The sequence below is a fragment of the Sander vitreus genome, chromosome 21 (assembly GCF_031162955.1).
Source record: "Sander vitreus isolate 19-12246 chromosome 21, sanVit1, whole genome shotgun sequence".
NCBI lineage: Eukaryota > Metazoa > Chordata > Actinopteri > Perciformes > Percidae > Sander > Sander vitreus.
This window is the reverse complement of record NC_135875.1, coordinates 18,295,504-18,322,561: the sequence shown is the minus strand read 5'-3', so window position 1 is coordinate 18,322,561 and position 27,058 is coordinate 18,295,504. Positions and strand designations below refer to the sequence as shown.

At 42.6% G+C, this 27,058-nt stretch overlaps 2 protein-coding genes across 3 annotated transcripts; one reads left to right on the top strand and one right to left on the bottom strand.

Annotated features, from left to right (window-relative positions):
• Nucleotides 1-1,148: 1,148 nt before the first annotated feature.
• Nucleotides 1,149-16,130, top strand: tmem184ba (transmembrane protein 184ba). Of its 2 annotated transcripts, XM_078279320.1 has the most exons (10): nucleotides 1,149-1,486; nucleotides 1,583-1,625; nucleotides 3,651-3,884; nucleotides 5,205-5,370; nucleotides 9,630-9,720; nucleotides 10,140-10,307; nucleotides 11,127-11,296; nucleotides 11,394-11,588; nucleotides 11,905-11,931; nucleotides 13,086-16,130. In XM_078279320.1, the coding sequence occupies exons 3-10, from the start codon at nucleotides 3,651-3,653 to the stop codon at nucleotides 13,313-13,315; spliced, it is 1,281 nt and encodes a 426-aa protein (XP_078135446.1). In that variant the 5' UTR covers nucleotides 1,149-1,486; nucleotides 1,583-1,625; the 3' UTR covers nucleotides 13,316-16,130. The 2 variants fall into 2 exon arrangements, with proteins under 2 accessions (XP_078135446.1, XP_078135447.1); XM_078279321.1 differs by lacking the exon at nucleotides 11,905-11,931.
• Nucleotides 16,131-19,343: 3,213 nt separating this feature from the next.
• maff (v-maf avian musculoaponeurotic fibrosarcoma oncogene homolog F) lies at nucleotides 19,344-26,834 on the bottom strand. Its single transcript, XM_078278866.1, has 3 exons — nucleotides 26,724-26,834; nucleotides 22,473-22,563; nucleotides 19,344-22,284 (listed from the first exon to the last, which is right to left on the bottom strand). The coding sequence occupies exons 1-3, from the start codon at nucleotides 26,810-26,812 to the stop codon at nucleotides 21,841-21,843; spliced, it is 624 nt and encodes a 207-aa protein (XP_078134992.1). The 5' UTR covers nucleotides 26,813-26,834; the 3' UTR covers nucleotides 19,344-21,840.
• Nucleotides 26,835-27,058: the final 224 nt, after the last annotated feature.

Genomic DNA, 27,058 nt, shown 5'->3' with positions numbered 1-27,058 from the left:
ACATTGTGTTTCTTTTCTTAAGATAGGAGTCATTATATCTGATTGCCTGTGTAAATCAAGGCAAGGGAAGTTTATTTGTATAGCACCTTTCAACAACAATTCTTTACGTAAGACAGAATGTAGAGCCCCCCAGACATGACATCCGAAAAAAATAAAATAATTTGTGGCCACAAATTAGTATTTCGTGTGCACATTACACCTATTACGTGGCCACAATATAGGTATAATGTGCGCACTAAATATTATTTCGTGGCCACAAATTAGTATGTTGTGCGCACATTATACCTATATTGTGGCCACAATTTATTTATGTCAATTTATGAGGGGGCTCTGTATTAAGAAAATATCTATATAAAAAAGAAGACACAAGGCACAGGGCAATGTAAAAAGCATAAAACATACAAATAGGATTTTAAAAAGAGTAAAACTAATTAAGATGGGGAATGGGGACCTGTCCCAGATGATCTAAGAGTCGATTGTCAGGGTTTTCGAAAAGCTGAAACTGGGACTTTCTTTTTTAGTATTTAAAAAGTCGGATTCATTTATTTAACTGGTAATTATATATCCTGCAACTGGTTTTGAGTTTCAGAGTTGCCCAACTTTATGAGAGTACAATAAGATGTTGCTGGAGGACCTCTTTAATGTTTTAACCAAAGCCCCAAATTGTACTCAATAGTTGGCCTTGAATGTCCTAGGAAAAGAAATGAAAAACAAAGCTCAAACTATTTATTTTTTTAAATTGAAGTTACATGTAGTAGGCTACTGGAAAAGAACAGTATAACATAACAAAAGTACCAATTAATATTATGGTTAGTATTTTATGCCCACACACACAGGACAAGAAGTCGTAAAGTAATAATTCGTCAATGTGTGGACGCTTGTGGGCTTGTACACCTTACATACGTCAATGCTTGTACACATCACCCACATTGCCAGTGCTGATGTAACCTACCTTTATGTGCTGTGTACCCATGGATGTATGGCTGTACCGAGAATAGACCAATAGACCCGCGCATGCTCAGTGTCCAATGAACAAACCCCGCCTTTTCCGGGTTATTAATGGTAGTCTGTGTGTGATTGGCTGAACCGGCTCGTTCTTTGTAGTGTGGGCGGAGCTCCTCTGATCTGCAGTTAATCCGACAGGATTGGTTTGAAGTCAGCGGACTGGAGAAACAGGAGCGGAGAGGAATGACGGAGTTCACTGTTTTAGCTCCAGAAACACGGACTTTAGACGATGTTAATGTACAAAAAGGAGTACTAAAAGGATAATATATAAGTTTTTAGACATGAGAGACTAACTTTGGAGGTGAGTTTTTGGGGGAGACGCAGAAGTTGACGGGGTAGTTCGCCGAGGTCTGAACATGGATGTCCGGGGAGCAACGGTGCGGCTCTGAGGAGGAATTAAGGCCGTTTCTGGGTTACTTCTGGTCGCGAGTTTGTCTGGCGGAGCTGAGGAGGATTTAAAAATCAGCAGCCTATTTACCAGGTGAGCCTAGCCTCTAACACAGGTTAGAAATACTTTGCTTTTAACACCTTTTTTTTTTTAAACCTGACTAATAAAGTGTCTCTTTCTCAATTCTAGGTTTAAAATTCAAGTCTGAGTTGTGGCTATAGGCTAAACTAAGGTACGTCTTTTCAAGCTTTGCTATTTACGGTTCATTTATTTGAATTTGAGTGTCGTTTAATGTTATTCAAACATGTTTAGGCAGATTTACCCGCAGCATTAATTGACAGCCGTAGGCTACAATAAAAGCACTCATATGGAAGTAATGCTAAAGCAAAGCCAGAAGTGGTTAAATGTTTGGAGGCTTTCTGTTGGATGAACCCCAGTGTTGCTTCAGCCAGTATTCTAATCCAATCTGGCTAACCCATGGAATTACTTTTTATGAATTATTATAAACACACCCCGCCTGCCTCCCATCACCCCTTTCCATCTGTTGCTTTGCTTTTTTCCTAACCCCCTGTCTCACTGATATATTATTCCTGTGTGTGTGTGTGTGTGTGTGTGTGTGTGTGTGTGTGAGAGAGAGAGAGTGTGAGTGAGAAAGAGACTCACAGACTGACCTTTTTTGCCTTTTAAATGAAACACACAGATGCCCCTCTGCTTCAGCACAGCATAATTTCGCTGGCATTGTGTATGTGTGTGGCTGCTGATGCCTTCACTTCTCCTTGTTGACATGTAGAGCTGCTGATCCCTGGCAAACTAATACAAATGACCTGCTGTGTCTCTCTGTCTTTCTCTCACACACACACACACACACACACACACACACACAGAGCGAAACCATAACTCCTCTCAGCCTCACATATAAAAGTGTGAAAGCAATCTAATTCATTTTATCGTACCGCCAAATTAAATCGCTTGGTTTTAATGTAATCAGTGTTGTAAAGAAAGAGGTGTGTGTGTGTGTGTGTGTGTGTGTGTGTGTGTGTGTGTGTGTGTTATAGCATTATGTCAGCCTGTCATTGTCCCTGCTGTTTGTTCTGTATGCTGCCTATGTGACTTATGGTAGCCACGCCACTCTGGCAGACGAGACATGATCGGTCAGAATGAAGGATACCCTCTCTCATTGTCTCTCTTTCTCATCCAGTTTTTCCTTTCTTTTTTTTCTTTTTTTAGCACTTATGTCCACTCTTTTGTTATTTCAGTCCTATACGCCAGCTGTCTGTCAGTGTACAAGAACAAACATGGCCTGAGAACTAGACAGTGTCACCTTGGAGACGGTGACGAGCTGCAACTTACGTAACGTGTCTTCTGGCCACTTTAAGTCCAATCATCTTCAGCTGCAAGTGGATGCTGCAGCATATATGACGTCTTTTTGTCCATCCTGAGCTAAATTTGGTCAGACTGAAGGCGGTTGATTCTTGTTCGACTCACTAGTCAGATATGGAAACACATGAATATCAGAGGTGGGAAAAAACGTTCTCAAAACATTTTTTAGGTCCATTCTGTTGTTTTGAGTCTGTTTTTTTTTCTTTTCTTACTTCAGAAGATAACTGGACACGTCCAGGTTTTTGGAGCACATATGGAGTTTGATTGCAGAAACATTTCAGTGATTGAAAACATAACTTAGCTTTAAATACCAGCGTTGCTTTTTTTCGTCCTGTGAATGAAACCGCATTTTCTTATAGATCTCACCATTTTGCCCCAAATGTTTAATTATCATACAAGGAGGAATCATCGAAGCCTAAAAATACCAGAATGCCTTGCAGCTATATGACATGTTGCTTTCTGTTAACGTGGAGAAACGGTGGAGCGTGTGAGCTACTGAATAGTAGATGTTTGGGCATGTAATCTGGCAGCGGTCAAATGGCATTCTGGAGATGTAGGTTAGTTCCAAAAATCGTTTCTTTCCATACAGTCCCACACAGATACCATTATACAAATGACACACACACACACATCCTTGACTCATGGCGTAATGTTGACCTGCACTGTATCTGTGTGTCCTCTATCTGTCAGGCTATCTCTGATCACACATTCTGTTATCAATATAATGTGTAATCTGTATTTCAGGTTGATGATTACTAGTGGAAATGGATGCTCATTCTCAACAAATTGTGTCACAGCGTAGTCACTGTTAGAAATGTTAGAATGTACACACACACACACGTACAGACACCTTATCTTTGTTCTGTGTCACTTCCAGATGCTGAAGCTGTTGAGGCGAGATGTGCCGCTCTCAGAGAGGCTGGGGGATGACGCTCCTCTGGCTGCAGCGCCCGGCCCCCTGCCAACGGCAGCCCCAACGGGCCCCAACATTTCATGGCTCCCTGAAGCCCCACTGCTGAGCCCGGACCAGCCTATCTTCCTCATGACTCCCGCAGCGCAGGCTGTGTCTGGCTTCTTCGTCTGGACCGCACTCATTCTCACCTGTCACCAGGTAACCGCTTCCAACCAGCAGCAGAGGGAGGGAGATTAAATCATCATGTCTTTAATTCTACTTGATACTCTTTTATTTCCACTTACTAAATATAAACTCGATTTGGTGTGTGTGTGTGTGTGTGTGTGTGTGTGTGTGTGTGTGTGTGTTTCCTACAGGTTGAGAATTTACTTGTGGGTGGCGCGGGATGTGACATCGCGGCATCATGCCATCTTTGACTAGCCATCACATGGCGTTTATGAACTATTTATTGAAACAAAATGACTACATAACAAGATAATTTAGAAACAAACTAACTATTTACAATATTAAACAAACCAGACTAGAAGATGAAAAAGAAACGTAGATGAAAGCGTTTTAGACGTTACAGAGCTGCCTTGGTTGCTGTCCGTTTGTCTGTTTCGAACGTTGTCGTTACTACCGCATTGCATTGTGGGATACTTATGCCGGTGTAGTGTCCAGTGTTTTCATACTGTAATATCTACCGGAAATAGTATGCAATTCACGTACTTTTTGGTTAAATACTAAGATTTCTGTCGGCGCGCAAGTTTACGAGGGGGAGGGGCTGGAGGCCACTGGTCTGTGTGTTTAAAAATGATATTGTTAATTGGAGAGAAAAAAATGTAATTCGGATTTTATCTACCTGGGTGGGTATCAATCTACCTGGGTGGGGCGTCCAAGTAGAACCTATGAATGGGAAACACTGGTGTGTGTGTTTAATGCACAAATGATGTCATCTTGCAAACACACAGACCTGCTCAGGCCCAGAGAAGGGCAGGGGTTGCTTGGCAACATCCCTCGGCAGGTGTTTGTCAGAGCATAAATACACACACACACACACACACACACACACACACACACACACACACACACAGGTGTCACACTAGTCCTGGTGGACGATGTAGGTGAGGTAATGAATTGACACGCTGACCAGACAGCAAAGAGACATTAATGATACACTATATAAAAATCTGAATATTCTCAAGAATCTGTATCCTCATGACATATAATAACAAGTTTCTTTTTTAGTTTCCAAGTCCTTTTTTTAAAGCTCACAAAAGCTCTGCTCCAGCCTAACTTGTAGACTCGCTGTCTTACCTTGCTACACAAGTGTTTAAGCCCTTTGTTACAGGCTTACTCGTCTACAGCCATAGTAAGAACAGGGAAGCAGCTTTTTCTTACTTTTGCCACAAAGCTATGAAATGTGTTACTTTTAATCCAACTTTAGCACCTTGTGTGTAGTTTTATTCCGACGCAGTGCAGATGTTTTAAACTTTCATTTTCCGTCAATATTTAAAGTGTCTCCTCTGTCTGTCCCAGATCTACATGCACCTACGTTTCTACAGCTCGCCGAGGGAGCAGCGCCACATCATACGGATCCTCTTCATCGTTCCTATCTACGCCTTCGACTCTTGGCTCAGCCTCCTCTTCTTCACCAACGACCAGTACTACGTGTACTTTGACACCGTCAGGGACTGCTATGAGGGTAAGGACATGGTTTCGTCCTCCAGTTCTGTCCCGTCACAGCTCAGTACGTGACTTGCACTGATGATGCAGTTTTTTTAATGCCACTGATTCAGCAGACAACAAGGGTGAGGGCACAAAATCGATGAACTGTCAGCTTTGACGGTACCGTACGCAAGAGAAGCTCTTGTTTGTTGAATGCTGTTTTGGGACCTGGAACAAAGACCGATTTAATGGCTATTTTTTTATTCCATGGATAGATTTTTAAAATCCTTTCCACCACCTGGTTTTAATATTATTTTGAGTTGACTAGGTGCGACTGAAATCTAGTAGAAGGGATGTAAACATGGAGCAATGGCTTACTGCTCACTGTAGAATATGGACAGTGTTTATTTATGTCGGGTCAGAAAAGTTGATGGTGAGCTGGCAGCTTTGGTGAGCCGATGGATGACGCAAACAAAACAAATGCTGCCTGTTGCTTTGAATCTTGGATGACTCTTACATCTTTGAATTGGCAGAAAGGCAGCCGACTGCCTCCGCTCCTCATTTCTCCAGAGTTGTCACGTTCAGGGTAGAAATAGTCCGCTTCACTGTGAGTGACACTTAGCACAGGCGTCAAGTCTCGTGTCAGCGAATGGATGATGTCACTTGCATTCAGCTGTGGAGTGGAGGCGCTCTATGGCTACATCCAAACAGACAGATGGCTCTCCTCCTCCTCGTTTTTTTTCTCCTCCTCTCTTGACATTATCCTTCCTCCCTTCACTGTTTCCTCCCGCACCTCCGCCTCACTCTCAGCCAAGTCGTTTTCTTATTGTCCGCATCTTCTCCTCTCTCTTCCTCCTGTTTGTCTTCCCCTTCCCACAATGCTGCCGCTGAGCCCTGCCCAGAGCCTTTCCTGGGCAAGGATGGCCGACCTGTTGCATGGCAACCGCGCCTGCAAATCTTTCTCATCAACCAGAGTGGCTGCATCAGATAATGAGTTTCTCTCAACCAAACTTACTGCAAAGTTCCCATTCTCATTGTATGTAGGCCTACTGTATCACCGTGGCAACTAGCACTGCCGCCGGGGTCCGTGGAGAGAAGGGAAAGAGCATAATGGTAAACAGCTGAGGCATAGTGAGAGCTACGCACATCAACCAGTTCTCACCACGCGGCTCTGTACGCTAGCTGTTGTTAAAGTCAGACTGTGAACTGGCCGTTATGGAATCTTATTACCTAAGTATTGTATAACAGGAGACTGACGTCAGACAATAGACCTCAGAAGTGTGTGTGTGTGTCAGAGTGTAAAAGGAAAATACAACAACAAGAGCCGTTGCCAGCCGTGCAGCTGCTTTGAAAATCAGTGTTGTGACACAACACTGCAACACACACAGACATCCTCCTGAACCTTTTACACACACACAAATGCCATGGCAAACACCCGGGATACATTCAATTTTCACAACTAACTGGTATACACTCCTCACGCCAACCTTATCTGACCTCACATGCACAGTCTTCTTGAGATGAGAGAGTGTGTGTTAACAGGATTAGTCTGGCTGTGTTTTTGCCCTTTGGTCGTCATCACCCTCTCACTGAAACAGCACAGAGGAGAGATAATCCACTGGCCACAGGAGACAGGCAGGTTAAGATCAGTCGCACAGTGCGTGTGTGCGTTTTGATCTTCTAGCCTCGTGAGATCAGCCTTGAGATTCTCGCCCAGAAAGTGAAGATGTTTCTGCAGCTTGAGGCCAGAAACAAATTCCTACCATAATTTAGGTTAAGTGTTCATTGTAGAGGGAAGATTTATGGTTAGGCTTAAGCTTGTGTACGCCAGTGAAGGGTTCATAGAAGGATGGAAACACAATCTGTGCTTTCTGTTCATTATTTTGTTACTTATTGGATAGCATTTTATTTTTATCGACACACACACACCAACGCACTTTGTATAAACTTCAGGCCACTTACGTAGGCTACGGACAAAGCTCTGCGCGGAGCCTCCGCAGGACCATAAATCACGCTTTAGTGGGCCCCTTTTACCCTTTTGATACATCCGCTCTCGTGTCTGTACATATAACTGATTCAACGTATTGTATAGTTAATGTATTTACACCATGTTAGTAGACAAAAAGTGTTTCTCCTATATATAGGGAATCCACGCCAGGCTAGAGTGTTTTCTGTCAGCAGGACTGTCGAGTGTCTGTTCTCTAAACTGCTAAAGTCAATTGAACAGGTTAAGTGAAGGTAACATTGTCAGTAGCCTACTGGTGAGTTTATGTGGAATGAGCACTGCACCGGGCTCAGGAGTTTAAAAAAAAACAGCATTTTAAATCCTACATTGCTTATCAGCATCCGGTTATAAGGTAACAGATTAATTTGGCATGCAGTTAACACGCCAGTTTGATTATTATTATTATTTTTTTTTTAATGAAATCTAAACTCCTGGGCCGGCATTTGCTCCTGCCGTTCTTCACCACTGTTTTGGAAGAAGAAAATAACAGGAGTAGCCAGCTTTAAAAGAGACTGCTTTTCTTTTTAAATAGGTGCTTTGTGGTGGATCTAATTCAGGCAGATGTGAGGAGTGGTTCACGTGGATTTTGGAAAAGTAACTAACTAAGTAATTTGGTGTGGTGGTAGCACGCCTCTAGACGCTGGTCTCTCTGGTGTCCACAGTTCATCTCCATCACCAGCTCACGGTCAGCGAGACACTTGAGCCTGACGTATCTCATCTCCAGAGCATAGAAACCCACCTCATAAGCAAACTGCTCTGGGGTCCCCAGCACTGCTATAGTCTGTTCCATCTCCACATCCAGCACATAGTCTGTTGAACAGCAGACACAGGACGTGCCAGGCCAAAGCCAAGAAGTTTGACTTTAAAGGTGCTGTAGGTAGGATTGTGAATATCCAGGACTTATCCAAAGAATTTGAACATCGACAACTTCTCAGTCCCTCCCCCCCCCCCTTTCTGCTAAAGCCCAAACGGTCTCCTAAGCCCCTCCCCCCACGAGGGAGAATGAATGCGTGTGCATGAGCAGTGACTGGTGCATCTGAACAGGGAGCATGGATTTTTGCAAATGGCACTACAGGCTGTAGGTGGTGCCAGAGGAGCCAGATTTTTGTTTTTAATTACCTGCTTCATGTGGTTCTACTGGAACATAGGGTCAGTTTCAGCAAATATGACAGAAAGTTAGTTTTATAAGTCTTACCTACTGCACCTTTTTAAGTGTTGAAGTAGAGGCACATATGATCTTTGTCGAAGAATGACAAGAACCTCCCAATGTTGCAAGAATCTCGATCCAGCCCGTTTCCTCTCTTGCCTGTCAAACGATGACAGGGTGGTCTCAATGGCGACCGCCTTGTCTGTTTTCCCGAATCTAGTGATGGTGTGTACCTGTTTTTAGACTTTGAGGTCATGCCTTTGTACAGTTCCTGAATACGTAGTCAAATGTCACATGATTGGTCTGTACCCAGTGTTATCAGCGACAATCAGCACAGTCTGTCAGGCCGTCGCATATAAATAACAAAGGACTCTGCAATAGGTTTGCTTGCAGATGTCAAAGCAAGTGTGACCGTAAGTGAAGTGTGTTTGGGGGTCTGTGGGTGACTGAGTGATTCATCTGCTGTGCCTTTTTAGTTTGGTTTTACAGTTTAAACAGTTTTCTCAGTTTCCAACTGCGGCTCGACTATTTTATAGGCTATACAACAAGTGCTGTTGAATCTGTTTTCACACAGGCTACATTCAGTTGAAATGTGTTTGTCACAATTATAGTTCATGTGACAATTTGAAGATCGTAGCTCAAAGCAGCAATCCAGTGAACACTTACTTGGTCATGGAGGAAGACATTTTGACTTGGCTCACTGTCACACTGTCATGACTTACTGGGACACTTTAATGCAATTAGTAATATTTTCCTACAGTGGCAAGTTAAAATTTAAGTTAAAGTGTTAAGTTAAAGTTAAGTTAAAATGTCTGTTGTAAAAAATAAAATAACAAAAGGTCTATGAACGGCTTTTCAAAGGAGTTATTATAGAACCACTGCATCAAGCTGCAAAATAAGACCAATAATGGAAAACAACCCAAACAAATTGCAGAATCAGTTATTGAAAAAACAGTAACTTGTATACATCAGTTTTATTATAAAGGAAGTATAAAATTCCAAAATCAAGCCAAGAGCCAAACAGTAAAACATCTTGGTGGCTTGTGAAGGGCTACCATGATTATAAAATATAAGTAAATAATAATAATAATAGAGATAATAACAACCAACCCTTTCTCTCCTTGTTTTTTCCCCCCCTCCCCAGCGTTTGTGATTTACAACTTCCTGAGTCTGTGCTATGAATACCTGGGAGGAGAGAGCGCCATCATGGCTGAGATCAGAGGAAAACCCATCGAGTAAGTCTCCTATTCCCCCAGTTGAAGGATTAGATTCTAACAGGCCGTGGAAAACCCCCAGCATGTAACCAGGGTCTTTGATAAGCAAATGTGTTTGCGTTCAAAACAATTATTGCACGCATGTTCCTTTTTTTTTTTTTTTACTGCTCTTCTTGTACACTCAATTCACCAGAAGTATCAGAAACAGCATCAACGGTGCCCGGATAGTAGAGCGGGCGCCCATATATAGAGGTTTACTCCTCGACGCAGCGAGCTCGGGTTCGACTCCGACCTGCGGCCCTTTGCTGCATGTCATTCCCCCTTCTCTCTCCCCCTTTCATGTCTTCAGCTGTCCTGTCAAATAAAGCCCTAAAAAAATGGCCCAAAAATGATAGAAACAGGGTTGTACACAGTGTAATCGGGGTGTTTTGTCCCATCAGGTCCAGCTGTATGTACGGTACCTGCTGTCTGAGGGGGAAAGCCTACTCCATCGGCTTCCTGCGCTTCTGCAAGCAGGCCACTTTGCAGTTCTGCGTGGTCAAACCGCTCATGGCCGCCATCACCGTCATCCTGCAGGCCTACGCCAAATACAAGGACGGAGACTTCAAGTAAGTGCTGCAAACAGCGAGGTGGACAGGAGGTCTGTCAGCTGATCCTGTCTTGACCTCTGGGTTCATATATCGCTTCTGATTGGTGGAGCTGGTACTGAAAACCTCCGAGTAGGGTTGAGTACCGAAACTAGGTTCCACTATGGAACCGGTTCCTACGCAATCGGTAGGGAATCGGACCGGATTACAACGCAAATTTCGGTTCCACTTAATGTGTCGACTGAAATATTTTCCCTCTGTCGCACCGAAATGGACGTAAAAATATCACCCTTTCTCTGTAGTTGACCGTTAGCTAGCTACCGTAAATGTAGGCTACTTTTAAAATGCCATATTTTCCCTCTGGGCTCACCAAAACGGACGTAAAAGCATATTAACCGTTCACTGCATGTGATCGCTAGTAAACCTATTACATCTTTGATGTCAGTTTTCAGTTTTTCAAGAATGGGTTTAGGAATTGGAATCGTAAAAATCCACACGGTACCCAACCCTACCTACGAGTAGTAGCTGCGTCGCGAAACACATAAAATGCAGTACAGAAAAGTAGTTAACAAAGATGCCATCACATTTCGGAAAAAAAAACTTGGAACTTGTGGAATATTCCTTTTTTTTTTTTTTAAATGTTTAGATGAATTGATTGTCCCAGACTGATCATCACCCCCTCCCTTAATGGTTTCAGTTTGGGGCATTCATCTCTAATGGGACATTTAGGCTTTTAGCACGACCTGCAACAACAGCAGTCAGAACCAATCCAACCTCTAAATCAACACCAACGCAACTAACACCGTTCTCTCTGACTTCTTCTTCTTCTTCTCTCGACAGTGTTGCCGGCGGTTACCTGTACGTGACCATCATCAACAACATCTCGGTTAGCTTGTCTCTGTATGCCCTCTTCCTCTTCTACTTCTCCACCAGGGAGCTGCTCAGCCCTTACAGCCCCATGCTCAAGTTCCTCATGGTCAAGTCCATCATCTTCCTGTCCTTCTGGCAGGGTACGCCACGACGCACAGCATGCTTTTTATTCCCATACTGTATGTACGTGAGGATAGTTTGATCTTCATTATGTACCATCTTATCATTTGGGGTCAGGCGTGTTGCTGGCCATCCTGGAGAAGTGCGGGGCCATCCCCGAGATTGACTCCGTGGAGGTGTCTGTCGGCGAGGGGACGGTCGCCGCCGGTTACCAGAACTTCATCATTTGCATCGAGATGTTTTTCGCGGCGCTGGCTCTGCGCCACGCTTTCACGTACAGAGTCTACATGGACAAGAGTCTCGACTCCCAAGGTGAGAGAAGAAAGGCCACTTAACTGCACGATTTCTAACACTGCACGTCTTACAAAAGGAAGGATCTAAAATATTCTAAAACGGCATTTTGTCTCCATTTCTTTCTATCTGTTGCATGTTTTCTCCCTCATCCCCCCTTCTTTCAACCAAAATTGTTCCCCCTTTTTATTTATATTTTTTTTATTTTCCATTGTTTTTCAACTTTTTAACTTTTTTTTTTTTTACACTCTTCTGCCCATCACTCGTGTTTTTGTTTGGGCCGGTTTCTACACCTCCTTCTTTATTTGTCTCTTTTCTTCTCTGCTGTGCCATAAAGGATCTGTTCCTACATATGGAGAGTTTGGTAGGTTAACCACTGATGCTGTTTACTCCACAGTCCCCTAGTCACGCCCTTCTCCCATGTATTCAATCACTTTCTGTTGTTCTATTTTTATCCAAGGATTCGAATGTAATTTAACCCTTGTGTTTTCTTCTGGTCGACCATGCACTTGTTGTCTTTCTGGGTCAAAATTAACACTTTAAAAAAAAAAAAAAAAAAAACATATTTTTGACACATTTTCTGACGTTTTTGTCACTTTTTCCAATGTTTTTGCCACGTTTTCGATGCTATTTTTCACTAATACCAACTTATTACCAATAGTTTTACACGTATTTTTGGAATTCATGGTCAATAAATCTCATTCATAGGAGATTATACATCATTTACTACTAATATTAGAGGAACGTATGTTGATGGAGAATCACAGACGTGTGCATCTCAAAGTTTAAAAAATTGAATACCCACAATTCAATGACAGTAGTAATCGAGTACTTGCAATTGTACTTCATTTTTTTGAGTAATTTGGATAAAAAGAAACCCATATTTCTGATATACAAGTTTTGAGAACGGGTCAAATTTGACCCAAGGAACAACATGAGGGTTGATCGTTCCCATCCTCTTTAACTTTCCTTTATTTTAATTTTTTTTACCTGTCTCCATCACTGTGAAATGAACCATTTTCCCTTTTTATTCCCTCTCTCTAAATCACATCCACTGTCCCTTCACAATCCCCCCCCCCCATTTCTCCTCCACCCATTCCTTCCTTTTGTCTCGCTGTTTAACACCCCTCTAAATCACCTGTTCTTCTCGTCGTCTCTGTTTTTCGTCCTTTTCATTTCCGCTCCCGCCCTTCTCTCCTTCCACTAAATCACTTCTCTTCTCCCTCTGCTCTGACTCTATTCTCTCTTCTTCTCCCCTCTCCATTTGATTTGCCACATCGCTGCCTAAATCACCATAAACCCACCCTCCCATAATGTTTTCCCTCCTTTTTCTCTTTTTTTTTTTTTTTTTCTCTTTCACTCCTGTCCTTCCTTTCCTTTTCCCTCCCTTAAATCACTCCTGGGCCTGTCTACACCCTTTACGTCCTCTCCCCCTTTCCTCTTCCTTTTAAACCCCATATACTCTCTTCCACCTCTTCTCTTAACCTCTAACTCTTCGGTCTGGTCCCCCCCCTGCAGGCCGCTGTGCCCCTATGAAGAGTATCTCCAGCAGCCTGAAGGAGACGATGAACCCGGGAGACATGGTCCAGGACGCCATCCACAACTTCTCCCCGGCCTATCAGCAGTACACCCAGCAGTCCACGCTGGAGCAGGGGGTGCCGCAGCCCGTCTCCCGCACGCACAGCGCCGTCAGCGGCCGCGGCGACACGGAGAAGACCCTCCTGCTGAGCTCCGACGACGAATTCTAGAGCAAAAAAAAAAAACAAGACTGTTTTAATGGCGGAAGGTACTTTATCCTCCTGTGTAGCCAGCCCTCTTCAGTGTGTGAATGGTTAGAGAGATGTGTATTTCAGTGTTCCTGTTACGCAAGGATCTTCCTGCATTACCTTTTCTGCACCCACGTTTCCCAGAGCGTCTTATTTAGCGGGAACACTTTAAGCTGATTTGGTTATAAACCCTTCTCAAGAAAATGAAAAGGCTTGTGTTAAGTTTTCAGGAAAGTTTGTGAGTCACACTCTTACATACTGAATCACACTCGACGTTTCCTGGCTTGCCGATAAGCTTAATTTCACATTTCAGCTCAGTCATGTGGCAATGCAATCATCCTAATGGATGTTCTATTTTTTTTGTCCTGGGCCTGGATTGGTTTTGCATTTTGAAGGCCCTGTTGTTTTTTTAGATAGTCATTGTGTTCATCAAGCCATGCAAATCCTTTTGTGAACTTAGAACAAATATTTAGATACAAATTTGCAACAATTGGACAAATTAGTTGGTCTGCAAATACATTCATGTGCTTCAAACAGAAGCTGTTTTCAGAAGAAAGCCGCCATAAAAATGTTTTACGAAGTCATAAACTGAACATAGATGAAATTGTAAGTGAGCTGGGGAGACCCTGGTGTATTGTGGGATTTAAGGGACACCCTTCACTGCAGTGTGGGGATGGATTTAAAGGGAAACTAAGTGGGGGGGAAAACACGAGTTAATGTCAGTTGTATGGATCAGGAGAGCAGATTATAGATTATACAGTACAGCTGCTCCAGGAGGAGACGAGCAGCAGCATCAGAGCCGGTCAGGATTACGCCGGGGTTACCGGGCCGCTATTTGAGTGGCCCGGATTAGAGTTTGTGCCGGTTCACTCAGGGAGTAGACCTCTGCAGGACACAATGTAGGTTAACTGGGTTGAGGGAAAAACAAGGGAGGAATATAGGTCAGTTAGAGGAGCTTCATTGAATGAATGAAAGCTTTCCTTTGATAATACACATTGAAAAAAACCCAGAAAGGCTCCATACATACGTCATTGTTTCAGTCATTTCATTTTAAGTAGTGCATTTTGAAATCTCCACCCATTTCACAACCTTAAGTTCCGGATTGGCTCCAGATTCTTGAGAGAGACTAAAATCCATCCAAAGCAGGTGTGTTTCTGCACTGGCCCCTGGCACACCCACTGTAGTCACTGCTTCGTCAGCCAATCAGGTTTCAGTATTGTGCGTTGTTTTGCTTGTAAGGCTCTAAGTCATAAGCTTAGCTTCAGTTTTTTGCACATTTTACAGTTCTTACCCTGAGCTCGTTGAAAGCTTAAAAAAAAAAAAAAAAAAAAACCTGAATATTGGCACAATAATATGGGGAAATATATTACATGTACCACATTTTTATTTTACGCATTTACAGTCAATATTCTCTCAGTTCAAAATAACATGTAATGTGTAAACTTGTTACATTTCTTCCACTTGGCTGCTCTTCTGTTGTTCCAGGCAGTCTTTTTTGCTAACTTCACCGCAGGCAGCGCTGGTTATTTGTTTTACACATAATTGAAGTTCTTGAGTCGTGAATGAGTCATGGCGAGTCTGCCGACGTGTTTACTGCGAGTACTGCCACCGCTCTGCTGTAGCTCCGTGTGAACACCAGGGGGCCGCGTGGAGACCACATGGACACATTCCCACTCTTATCAACAGGCAGACAGGCACTTATCACACACTTTAAGCTTGGTGCACATGTAACTGCTTTGTCTGAGCACTTTCCTTTTTGTCTTTCAACACGCCCCGGCCTCAGACAGTGGTCATGGGTCTTTCTTTTATTTCTGCTTCTGCCTGACATAATATTGGTTTTAAATAGGACAGAAGCCATGTCTGTACACAGGAGCAGTGTCCTATTTTTAGACTTTGTGTTGTCTGGGTAATTGGGTTGCTGCATTTTGACATGGATACAAAGTGGATTCTTTTTAACATAACTGAGCTTCATCCCTCTACAAATTCCACTGTATTTCTTTTATAAAAGCACTGGTCAGTTGATTGTGTTGCAATTACGGTACACTACAGTTTCTTATCTATATAAATGCATTTTAACGCTGAACCATTGAATGACAGTGCCGATATTTTTGGGTTAAAGACAATTTATTTATTTTGTGAGTTGGTTGGTGTGCTTCTTTGGACATTTTCATGCTACAAATTGAAAAACAAGTCTTGTCAGGGTGGAAATGAACCGATGCAAGTTTTGTTTTTTTAAATTGAATTACAGCTCCTAAATTTGAAAGCAAAGTTGACTGTATATCCATTGTACTGCACTTTGAATGCCATTATTCACTTTCGAGCTTCTTCCTCTTTCTCTACGTCTTCATTATCTGGTGACGTGTGAGATGTGCTGATGTATCTAGCTGAGGAAATGCTGCAGATGTAAATACAGCTTACAGTGCTGTCTACAGGAGGAGGAGTGATGTATGTGGGAATAGTCATATGTTGTAAAAATGGAGCGCAGGAGAAAAGACCTACTTTTGTATTTTTACTTAACTGTCTTTTTTTTTTTTATTTCACATGACTGTTTTTGGTTTCTAGTTGTTTGTATATGATAAAGCTGCTCATGATGCTATTATTTCATGTCAAATGGAGAAATATCTGCAGATATATTAAAAGATATTTAGTCTATAACAACTTTTGTACGTACGTTTCACCAAAACAAGTTCTTTCCTGAGGCTACTTAGCAGCGGCTCCGCGTGGAGCTTAGTGCCGCCCAAGACGATTGTGATTGGTTTAAAGAAATGCCAATAAACCAGAGCACGTTTTTCTCCCATCCCAGAATGCTGTGTGGACTAACCAGACCCTGTTTAGTTGTTCATTATCAAAATCTGTGTTGCCCGTTCACAAACTTGTCCTTTTTCATGAATATTTACCACCACCATCAATAACAAGTATTCCTTTTGGCTCGAAGTTTTACATTTGCATTCGCATGAACTGGGGTAGACGCTCCATATTCATGCGCCATCTTGAAATACGTTAGCCGGTAAGGGACATACAGGACATACTGCTCCACCTTACGCGTTTTTCGCTGTCACATGATAAACTCACAGGTGCTGCTAATGCTGCTAATGGGTATCGTAGCTTCCCGGCTGCGGCAAGTTTGAAGAAGGAAACATGGAGGACCACACGTATTCAAAATCCAAATTTCAGGAACAGGAGTCTTCTTCTTCGCCCAGAAAAAAGAAAAAAGGATGTTGAAAAGAGCAAGAGACCGGCTTTTTGAAGCGTGAAGGCTACCGTAGCTGTAATACGTACTTTGAACTGTGTGGCGCGAGAGAGTTGATTGCGATATATGATCTCAACGCTAGATGGGAGAAATTCCCACACATTGGACCTTTAATGTATCTTCAGGTGTCTTTGCAGTACTGTAACCCTTTTTTGTTAGTGAATTCCATCTTACGGGTGCTAAGTGTATCAATTTAAACTCAAAATGTTTATATTTAAACAGGATAATTGACCTCTGTGTACTTCAGTGGTATTAAAGGGGAACTACGCCAATTTTCAAAATTCATACACGTTATTCCTATGGTCTAAGACTGTCCACAAATATCAGTCAACATATACAACTCTTTCCCAAATCCCAGAACTAGCGTGCTAAAACTCAAATTTGTGATGTCAAGTATAAAGTGTGGAACTGCGTAATGTCACGTCACGTTCCAGTCTGTTCGTTGATTGGCCGCCTGGCTGGGGATGGGTGTGTGGCCTACTTGCGCCGCCAGGCTGAGACGTGTCTGTGGAGCAGACAGAGGGAGGAGCAGAGGAGGCTGCCCTAACAAGTTGTGTTATTATGTCATCGTCTCTAAATGTTTACCAAATGAAATGTCAAGCCTGTGGCGACGCCGTTGGATGCCACACCGACCGACGAAGGAAGAGGAGCGGGCTAGCCGACGGCGAAGCCGAGGAACACCAGGTAGGCCTCAAACCCTTACCTTCCAGTCCGGGCGGTTAAGCAGATAGCTCCTAGCATCATATGTACTAGCAAAACCTAAAAGTAAAATTTTAGAAAAACTAACATTTAAAAAAAGACATGATGTTCATAAAAGTCGGTTCACAGGTTCTTAGTGAGCTAATTGTTATATGCTAAAGTAGGCCAAAGTTCAGCCATAGCTACATTGTTAGCTACTAGCAAAAAGTCAGGCACTGCTAGGCACTGTTAGGTGAGGACACTAGTGGTGTGTCTCAGCATAGAGATCTAGCGGTAGGGGATTTAAACACAACATAAACGTGAACCACTGTCTTACATGAATATTTTTGAACGTTAAAAAACATTAAGTAAAAAAAAATCAAAAAAAGATATTTCCTTTTTGAAAATCGATACAGTATTGCAAAATAAAATATCGCGATACTCACATTTTTTTTCTTACACCCCTAATAAAATACCCAAATTCAATTAAGTAGTCAACTGATCATATATTTTACTTGTGAAGAGCGTTGTATGGAACCATCCACATTATTTGTTTTGACAGAAAGCCAAATTTCAGATATAGAAACTTTTTGAAAATGGGTCAAATTTGACCTGAAGACAACAGGAGGGTTAATCATGTATCCAGCCAATTTTAATAGCTCACGTTACTGTACTGTGTAAACTGTTACCTTCATGCTCCACCACAATAAGTTGCATTTGAATGTTGCAGAACCACTTTCGCTGTGTCTGTAGTTTATCGACATTCCACTTCCGGGATTGCTCCGGTGCCGCAGGAAATGCTTGTATTTTCGCCTATTTCCGTTTCCTTCCACTTTTTTTTTGTTGGAATTTTAGGAGGACTCTGGTTAACTGCTCCTCAGATCTCTGCAGGGTAAATCCAGACGGCGAGCTAGACCATCTGTCCAATCTGAGTTTGAGTTGCCGCCCATGACGATTGTGATTGGTTTAAAGAAATGCCAATGAACCAGAGAACGTTTTTTTTCCTTTCTCCCATCCCATAATGCTGTGTGGAGTAGACAGACCCTCCGCTCTGCAGCGTGTGGATGGTCTGGCAAAGTGAGACTACTGCGTCGGAAACTAAGCGCTGCCCAAGATGACTGCGATTGGTTTAAAGAAATGCAAACGACCCAGAGTGGTTTTTTTTTGTTTTTCTCCTATCCCAGAATGTGTGTGGTTTAGCCAGAGCTTACTCCACAGCGCTGTGAAGTTAGGTCTGGCGATGCGAGACTATGGGTACATTTTCTGTTTCAGAACTGAGAACATTACAGTAGAATTAAGCTCATTTGGGTATAAAAAAAAAAAAAAAAAAACATTCTGTTGGTCCACATAATCAGTCTCCTGTTAACTGTCTACTTGATGACATCACACGGTTGAGACTTCTCTGGTTTCTGGATCTGACAGAGAGTAGCTCATATTCACATTTATTTAACTTTCCTCGGCCAAATAACATATTGGAATTCTAAATTTAGGTGGCGTTCCCCTTCAAACCTAAACCATTAAATACACCATTTCCCCATAACCAACGGTCTAAAATAATCGGACTCTTTTCACCATCTGCCACTGTGAAAAAGTTTAAACTGTAGGAACAGAGCTTTATTTTGTGCTAGAAGGCCATCAACCCATGACAGATTTAATGTAACAAAATGTTGCATCGGGTATGTCATCCCTGTGCTGTACAATGTAAAAAAAAAAAAAAAAAAAATTTAAACAGCCGAGTAAACAATATCAGTGTGCTGAGTCAGCATTATTTTGCATTGTACTGCACGTAAATATGTACAGAATGCATGCAAGGTGAATCTGACCGTGACTTATTGATCGATTTGGTCACAGAATGAAGAGGAAAAATTGCTTCTCAGGTTAAAAAAAAAAAAAAAAAAACATGTAAACACGTATAGTCTCACTACATATCATCTTTGGTCAAAAACTTTTAGTTTTTACTTTAACCTCGAGTTTATCTTCTGATCCGGAGAGAGAAACTTGCGCAACACAGCCTAGATCCACTTCCTTTCCGTACCACGTGTGTGTGCATCTACTGTTCCGATCCAGCCCACAACCACACCATTTTATGTACAATATGTACAACATTTATTATAATTAATATATAAAATAGACAATGTACTTAAATTTTCACAATAGAAAAAATACAAGTAATAAATACAAAAAACATTTTTTTGTTTTGCAAGTCTTACAAAACATCCAGCACGGTTTTGACAGATGTGAGACGTTAAAATATTGAGAATAAATGCTTTTGCCACACTGATTCATTCATATAATAGCTAAATATATGCCTCATATCTTAAGGAGTTATTTGCCAACACAGTCTAATGTGTTTACAATGCCTGCTTATAAATGATATGCTAGCACTATTCAGCGGCCTAGACTCCACTGAAACCCAGGCCTGTTTGAGCACACCTCGGCTGAACCAGCGATGGAGGTTTTCACGTGAGTAACGCCCCACCTCTTTCCACCTTCTTTCCCAGCCCGCCTTGCCTACTTTCTTTCTCCATCATTCGACAACTCCTCAGCCTTCTTGTCTCCTCCTCATCTCAATCTTTCTTCCCACATTTTTCCTTTAACATCCTGTGGACCTGCCCCACCCAGCCAGTACAGAAGTGACCTTAAATTTTTCACACAAAACGACATACAAATCATCATAGAAAAATAATATCCCTCCAAGAATCCACTATGACAAGCCAGTACAAACATGGCAAAAAAAAAAAAAACACACACAACAAAAAAAAAAAAAAATCATCATACAGCAATATGGCCATTGGCTTTGAGCATATTTCTACATAGCTAATAATAATAATTAACATTTTGTAAAGTAATCATCGTTGCCACACAACACAATAATTAGACGTGAGAATATCCCCGGACTAGTCTTAAGTACTTCTGAAAAACACACAGTACATCACAGCACTCGTTAGCTTGTCTTTTCATAACAACTACCTTTAAATACAAATAAAATATAGAATATATCTCTGATAAATGTCACTCAACATCTCGTCTCTCAACGGCACGTACAAACAGTACAAATAAGAACACAAAACGGGAATGTATGCAGAGGATTTGCGTCGACTTCAGCGTGATTCCTACCAGATGCGACTCCGCTTTTACACGTTTGTAGCAAAATGACCAACGTTTGTTGTTGGCAGTCTAGCAGATATGAAGAAAAAAAAAAAAAGAAAAAAAAGGAAGCCACAGCAGACTGTAGCAAAGTTACTGCACAGTAGGGATTGTAAAATGAGCCATGCTGGATCATAGCTCAGCAAATAGCAGAATCCAGAGACACTCTAAAGAAAAATGTGCGGTCGTGAACAGACAACAACGAGCGATTACGGTCCGTTTCCACCCCTTCCCCCTCTTAGTTTTGCATTCTTCTAACTCCGACATACACTGAAGGCACTGCATTATTGTGAGAAATGTGTACACAAGCAGTACAAAACTACTTTCCCCGTCACGTGGAGGGGTAGAACAGGTGGGAAGTAGTGGCAGGTGAATCCCAAAATTAAGAAATGTCACAGAACAGCTTGAAGGAATTCATGATTCACAAATGCAGCATTTCTCAACCTTTTTCTGGACTTTTTCTGGACTGTGTGGCCACGTTTGCTCCCAAAATCCTCATGACTCAAGCACGTCTTCTCCCATGACCCCGCCTGCATATCAAGTGACACCAAGGTTGAGAAACTCTGCATTAATGACTAACTAAAAGTGAATGAATCATACTTTGGGACACTTCCTTGCACAGTAGCAGAGACACGTGGGCCCCGGGCTGGTTGTGAGAGCCAGCCAGTAACTTCAGACTACAAGCTGTACAAGGAAAGCAACCGTTGCAGAGCGTCCGCTCTGCCCTTGCACGTTGCTGTTGGTCAGGTGCCATGACCTGAAGCGGCGAGAAGCCCCCCCCCCCCCCAGGGACCATGCGGTAGCACGATCAGAGAGCACCAGCGTCAGAGCTGGACTTGTTGAGCCGAGAACATGTACAGTAACTCCGGTTGGGTTGGTCTGGCTTTAGTCAGAGTCCAGTTAGTCAAAGTCTACCCACCCCCCCCCCCCGCCCCCCGTGTGGACTGGGGACTGAGTGCGAGGGTTTTTGTGCGCGCGTGTGTGATGACTGCGAGTGAATCGGTGCTGAATGCCTCGTTCACACTAAACCTGCTGTGTCTATACGCTTTAAAAAAGGTACATTTCAGTCAACTAAGCTGCAGTGTCAGTGTCATAGAACGGCATTAAGTGGCGGACACCTCCACCGGTCCTAGACTCTTTTGCAACGGTTCCTGGCCCTTGCTTTGGAAAATTAGTCAACACTGTCACACAGGAATGAATGGCTCCTGCGTAAATAATCCTACGGAATTTCAAAACGAGGCGTGACGCAGGGCTTAGTATTTTCCTACTAAAATCGTCTTCTGTTCTCCGGCATGTGTGTGTATCTATATATATATATATATATATATATATATATATATATATATATGCCTGCAGGTGTATGCGTGTGATTTTGCATTGCATGTTGTGCGTCCCTGTCCACCCCCCCCCCCCCCCAGTCAAGCAGCTCCTTCTAGGACGGCTCCTGGTCCCTCTGTGGCTGAGGCTGTGGTGGACTCTTGACGATGGTGATGACCGAGGCGGTGTTGCGACGCGGGGCCGTGGCGAGCAGGTTGCCTCCTCCGGCCTCCAGGCCCCTGGCGAACCTCTGGAGCGCCGCCAGGCGCGCGCCGAGCCCCTCCAGCTCTTTCCTCATGCCGGCGTTCTCAGCCCCGAGCCTCTCCACCTCCCTCTGGAGCTCCGTTTTCTGCTGCTCCAGGGCTTCGCGCTGCGACACTCGCTTGACTCGGCAGCTGGCGGCGTAGCCCCGGTTCTTCAAGGTGCGGCGGCGCTGCTTCAGCTTCTGGATCTCGTCGCGGGACATGCCGCGCAGGTGGAGGTTCAACTCTCGCACTGTGAGAGACATGAGCTCGCTGTCCGACAGGACGGGCACATTTTCGCCACATTCCTGCTTTACCTGAAGGGGAAGGAAGAGAGGAGGAAATAGGAAGGGAGGGAGCATGTAGAAGGAAGAGAAGGGGGGGGAGAAACACAACAAATGAGATTGAAAAATGACTGATAAGGAAGAGAGTTAAACTTATTTTCCACAATGACTCATTCTTCTCGAGAGACTAACACGGAGTTTTCTGTCAGGCAGTGTGTTACCTTCAGGGCTTTGCTGCTTCTTTCTGATGACATGATCCGACTGTCTTCGGTTGTTTCCCCCCAAGCACCAGTCAACACAGATACAGACAATCTGCAAACACAGAAAGGGGACACAAGAAAAGGTATGTTATCACATGTGACTGGCCTGACATTTTACCATCCGCTCACAAGACAGCCAGTCATGCGCGATAAAGAGAGAAAAAAAAAAGGAGAACCCACAGATCTTTTATGCTTCTCCGAAACGCGCTCTCTCATTACAAACTCTGTGGTTTGATATAAAAAAAAGGAAGAGGTTTTGACAGCGACAGGCCCTTCCCCGTTTAGCTGAAATAGTCAGGAGGAAGTTATCATGCGTCTAACCTTTGGTTGCTCAAAGCAGGTGTCCTAACCAATTCCCTCAACACTTCCTCTCGTCTACTACACAACACCAACGGCTCAAAACTTTCACGGTGATAAAAGGACATGCAACTATTGTATTGTGGGATCTCTTTCTTACCGTTTCAAGTAACATGAAAAGGACTAGAAACTACATCAATAACCTCTACTTACACAGAAAACAGTTGAAACTGTTTTTATATAATGTTTGCATTTAAACCTAAAATGAAAACATATTAAAATTAAATTAGCCCATATCAAATATATGAGAATCATGGCCCGGGTTGGTTCAGTGGGTAGAGCAGGCGCACATATACTGAGGTTTATGCCTCGACGCAGAGGTCCAGGGTTCGAATCCGACCTGTGACAATGTCCTGCATGTCTTCCCTCTCTCTCTCTCTCACCTAGCTGTCCTGTCAAATTAACGGCGGAAAAGCCCAAAAAATAATCTATATTTTATCCTTTCATAACTGGGGGTCGTAAATTCAGCCTATCCCATTCGAAAGCAAGCAGAAAAGCACCTTGCTTTAACTTGATTACAGAATGATTACACCGAGTGGGTTAAACTATAATATTAATACAATTCAAAGATTCACAACAACAGATTTCCCCAAAGGTTTTGTCACAAACTGCTGTTAAAACTAGCATGATTGTTGGCGGGAAAGAGACAAAAAAAAGATCCCTCATTTTGGCAAGTGACATAGAAAACCCTGCAGATTTTTAACAGCTCAGGCAGGTTACATTCAGAAACCCATATCTCACTCAAAACAGCATGGATGGTTTTTTTTCCCCCAAGTTTGTATGCGTGTGGAAGCACCAGAGACACAAAGTAACACCCCAAATCCCAGAAAAGGCTAAGTTTTTTTCACAATATGGGCACTTTAAAAAAAAAAAAATATATATATATATATATATATATGAGAATGAAATGCCAGAACTAGGTCAGCTTTCATTTACATTTTAACCGCTGCTTCCAGGAACAACCTGTAATAACAGCAGGAAGAGAGTTTGTTTGAGTCTGTTTGCCTTAACACTACTGTATTTGGAAATTTTCTCCCATTCTTCTTGCTGAACGGTTCTCACAGACTGCATGGGGACTTTCTACACTCCTCTTAAGGTCAACTCACAAACGTTGATGTGTGGGATTAAAGTCCAACATCTACACTGGGCCAACTTGAACTACTTTTCCCCCTTAGTCACTTCTTGGTTAATTTGGCGGTGTGCTTCAGATCACTGTAATGTTGATTAAAAAAAATGACTCTGCACTTTAACTTGAGGCTGTTTTTAGCCACATCACTTTCGCCTCCATCCTGACCAGAGCTCACAGGAGAGAAACAATGGTATGCTGATGAGAAGCTACGCCTGTTACAGCAAATCTTTTGACATTAACATATAATTGAGACCCACAAGTTCTATGTTGACATCATCAAACCACAGGCGGTTTTCCCCCACATACTGTAGAAAGTGAGAGTGTGAACTTTCATTTTTACTGCAACATTGGATGTTCTTTTTTAGAGTAAGTGGGCTTCCATTTGGGCTCTTTGCAGCCCAGAAATGGTACAAAACACGAAAGAAATGTTAACAAGCATGGTTGCATGATAGTGCGTGTGCATAGAGTGACAAAATACAGTCAAATAGTTGCTTTGAGGTTGCTGAAGACCTTTTGACAGTGTGTGTGTTGAGCTCTCTGTTTTAGCTACAGAGTGAGACATCTCACTTCTGTTCCATCTTTGTTGGGAGTCACACATGTGCAGTAGCTAGGTAAGGACTACTAGTCATTAAGAAGCAGAGTATGAGGGCGTGCCACGCTAGCAGCTAGGCGAGCATTATAACGTGTGTTACAAAGTGACGCACCTTTGTCTCTGAAGTAAAAGCTGGACTACAACAGAGCTGTTTGGAGCAGTTTGTGAACAGTGTTTTCTGTTGGAGATGGTAAGTCCCTTTGGGGTGGACTTTGGGCTTTTTCACTTTGTAAACCTATAATATGCACAAAAAGATATATATAACACAATAAAGGAAAGGGGGAAAGCCAAAAAGCATAATATGAGCACTTTAAATAGTGTCTTTGCTGGGTACCAGGGTGTATTTATGATCTTTTCTTGTCTCTTTCCTCTTGTAAATCTATCAATAACAAAACCTTGAAGATACGCCAACAATCATGCTAGTTTTAACAGCAGTTTGTGACAAAACCTTTGGGGAAATCTGTTGTTGTGAATCTTTGAATTGTATTAATATTATAGTTTAACCCACTCGGTGTAATCATTCTGTAATCAAGTTAAAGCAAGGTGCTTTTCTGCTTGCTTTCGAATGGGATAGGCTGAATTTACGACCCCCAGTTATGAAAGGATAAAATATAGATTATTTTTTGGGCTTTTCCGCCGTTAATTTGACAGGACAGCTGGGTGAGAGAGAGAGAGAGAGAGAGAGAGAGAGAGGGGGAAGACATGCAGGACATTGTCACAGGTCGGATTTGAACCCTGGATTGATTCTCATATATTTGATATGGGCTAATTTAATTTTAATATGTTTTCATTTTAGGTTTAAATGCAAACATTATATAAAAACAGTTTAAACTGTTTTCTGTGTAAGTAGAGGTTATTGATGTAGTTTCTAGTCCTTTTCATGTCATTTAAATGTTCTATTTGAAAAGTAAAAGTTTTCTTGGCCTTTTTTTTCTCTCCGGGAATAATAACTGTCAAATTTAGTGTTAACAGAGAAGACTATTTGTGCCACTCTCCAGCACCATGTCAGGAAACAAACATGCTGTCAGACAGGAGGGAGAACCATACAAGGAAAAGTCACAATTCAGTTTCATTTTGAGTAGTTACAAAACAAAAACATTTTTTTCTCGTCCTTATTTCTAATAGTAAAATTGGAATTAACTGTACATGCAGGCCGCCTACAACTCATGTACATCATGTGTTGATGTTGATCTACATGAGCTAAAAACTATACACTGCATTTCCCGACATGCGTGGGAAGTGGAGGTTGCAGCAATAGTGGTCGTCCAACCAGCCGGCTGTGTAAACCGAGGAGACCGCCGTTTCGTAAAGTCAGGGTGATTCAGCAATAAACAGTTTGCTCAGCTCCGCCAAGCCTGCCAGTCAGTCCAAACCCAAGAAAACCAGCTGTGACCACGTCTTTCTGTGTTTGTCCAAACAGTACAGGATATCCACGTTTGTATTTCACTATAAATATCACTTTAGAGGACGTAGTACTTTTTTCAGTAACGCAACCTAAGTGAAACGCAACAAGTGAACGCAGCACTGCCAAACGCAAGCTACAACTAACGCTAGTTAGCGAGTTTTATACAGTTAAAACACCCTAATATCTATTCCGTTTTAATATTGACTGACTACATAACAAATAGCGAACACAGACAACCCTTTGCAAACTGTATTCATGAATCTAGCTAACGTTACATCCAGAATCCACCCTTATCCTTATAGGGAGAGGAGCTGGCCAGCTTGGGGTAAAGCTTGCTTGCTATAGTAAACAGCCATCACGAGTGCCCTCGACATCCATTTTAGTATGACTTTAAATAATCCATTTAAATGTGTTTCAAGACATACAGTTAAAAGGGGGAAGTGAGAATCTCATATGGCTGTCAAATGTTACGACAGGCGTAAATATTAAGAGCGGGGCCAAATTATGCGCATCATCTTAAACATGCTAGCTAGTAACGTTAGCACTTAGCATCAACGGTTTCTGACGAGCTAACCTAAAGGAGATTAAAGCAAACAGCTGCCTGCTCACTTGTCCTTGGTTGGTTGGCAATCCCCCGGCGGATACAAGTCCTTTGCTGTGTTCGGCTTTAACTAAAGAATTCGAGCTAAATATTTGAACGTTTAATATTTAGTAAAAAACTGAATTTACCTGCTGGATCGAAGCGACTCTAGCGACAAAATGTCAGTCCGCCTTTTCCCGGAATTACTCCGCTGCTCTCTGAGGTTGGATTCTTTCATTCACAAAAAAACACAAGCGACAATGACGTCAGGTCTAAAGAATGAGGGCGGAGCCAACCCCGCCCCCGCGTCGTACTCCGGGAGGATGTAAACAAGAAATCCCTGCGTCCCAAAACTTTTCCATGACCAGCCCACTTTCGCCATTCCCAGCAACAACAACTTCTCTGGAAAAAGATTAAAACATTGAGAGAGGCTTTAGAGTCACCCTTTATTGGAACTATTTAGCATTAGAAGCCAAATGATGGT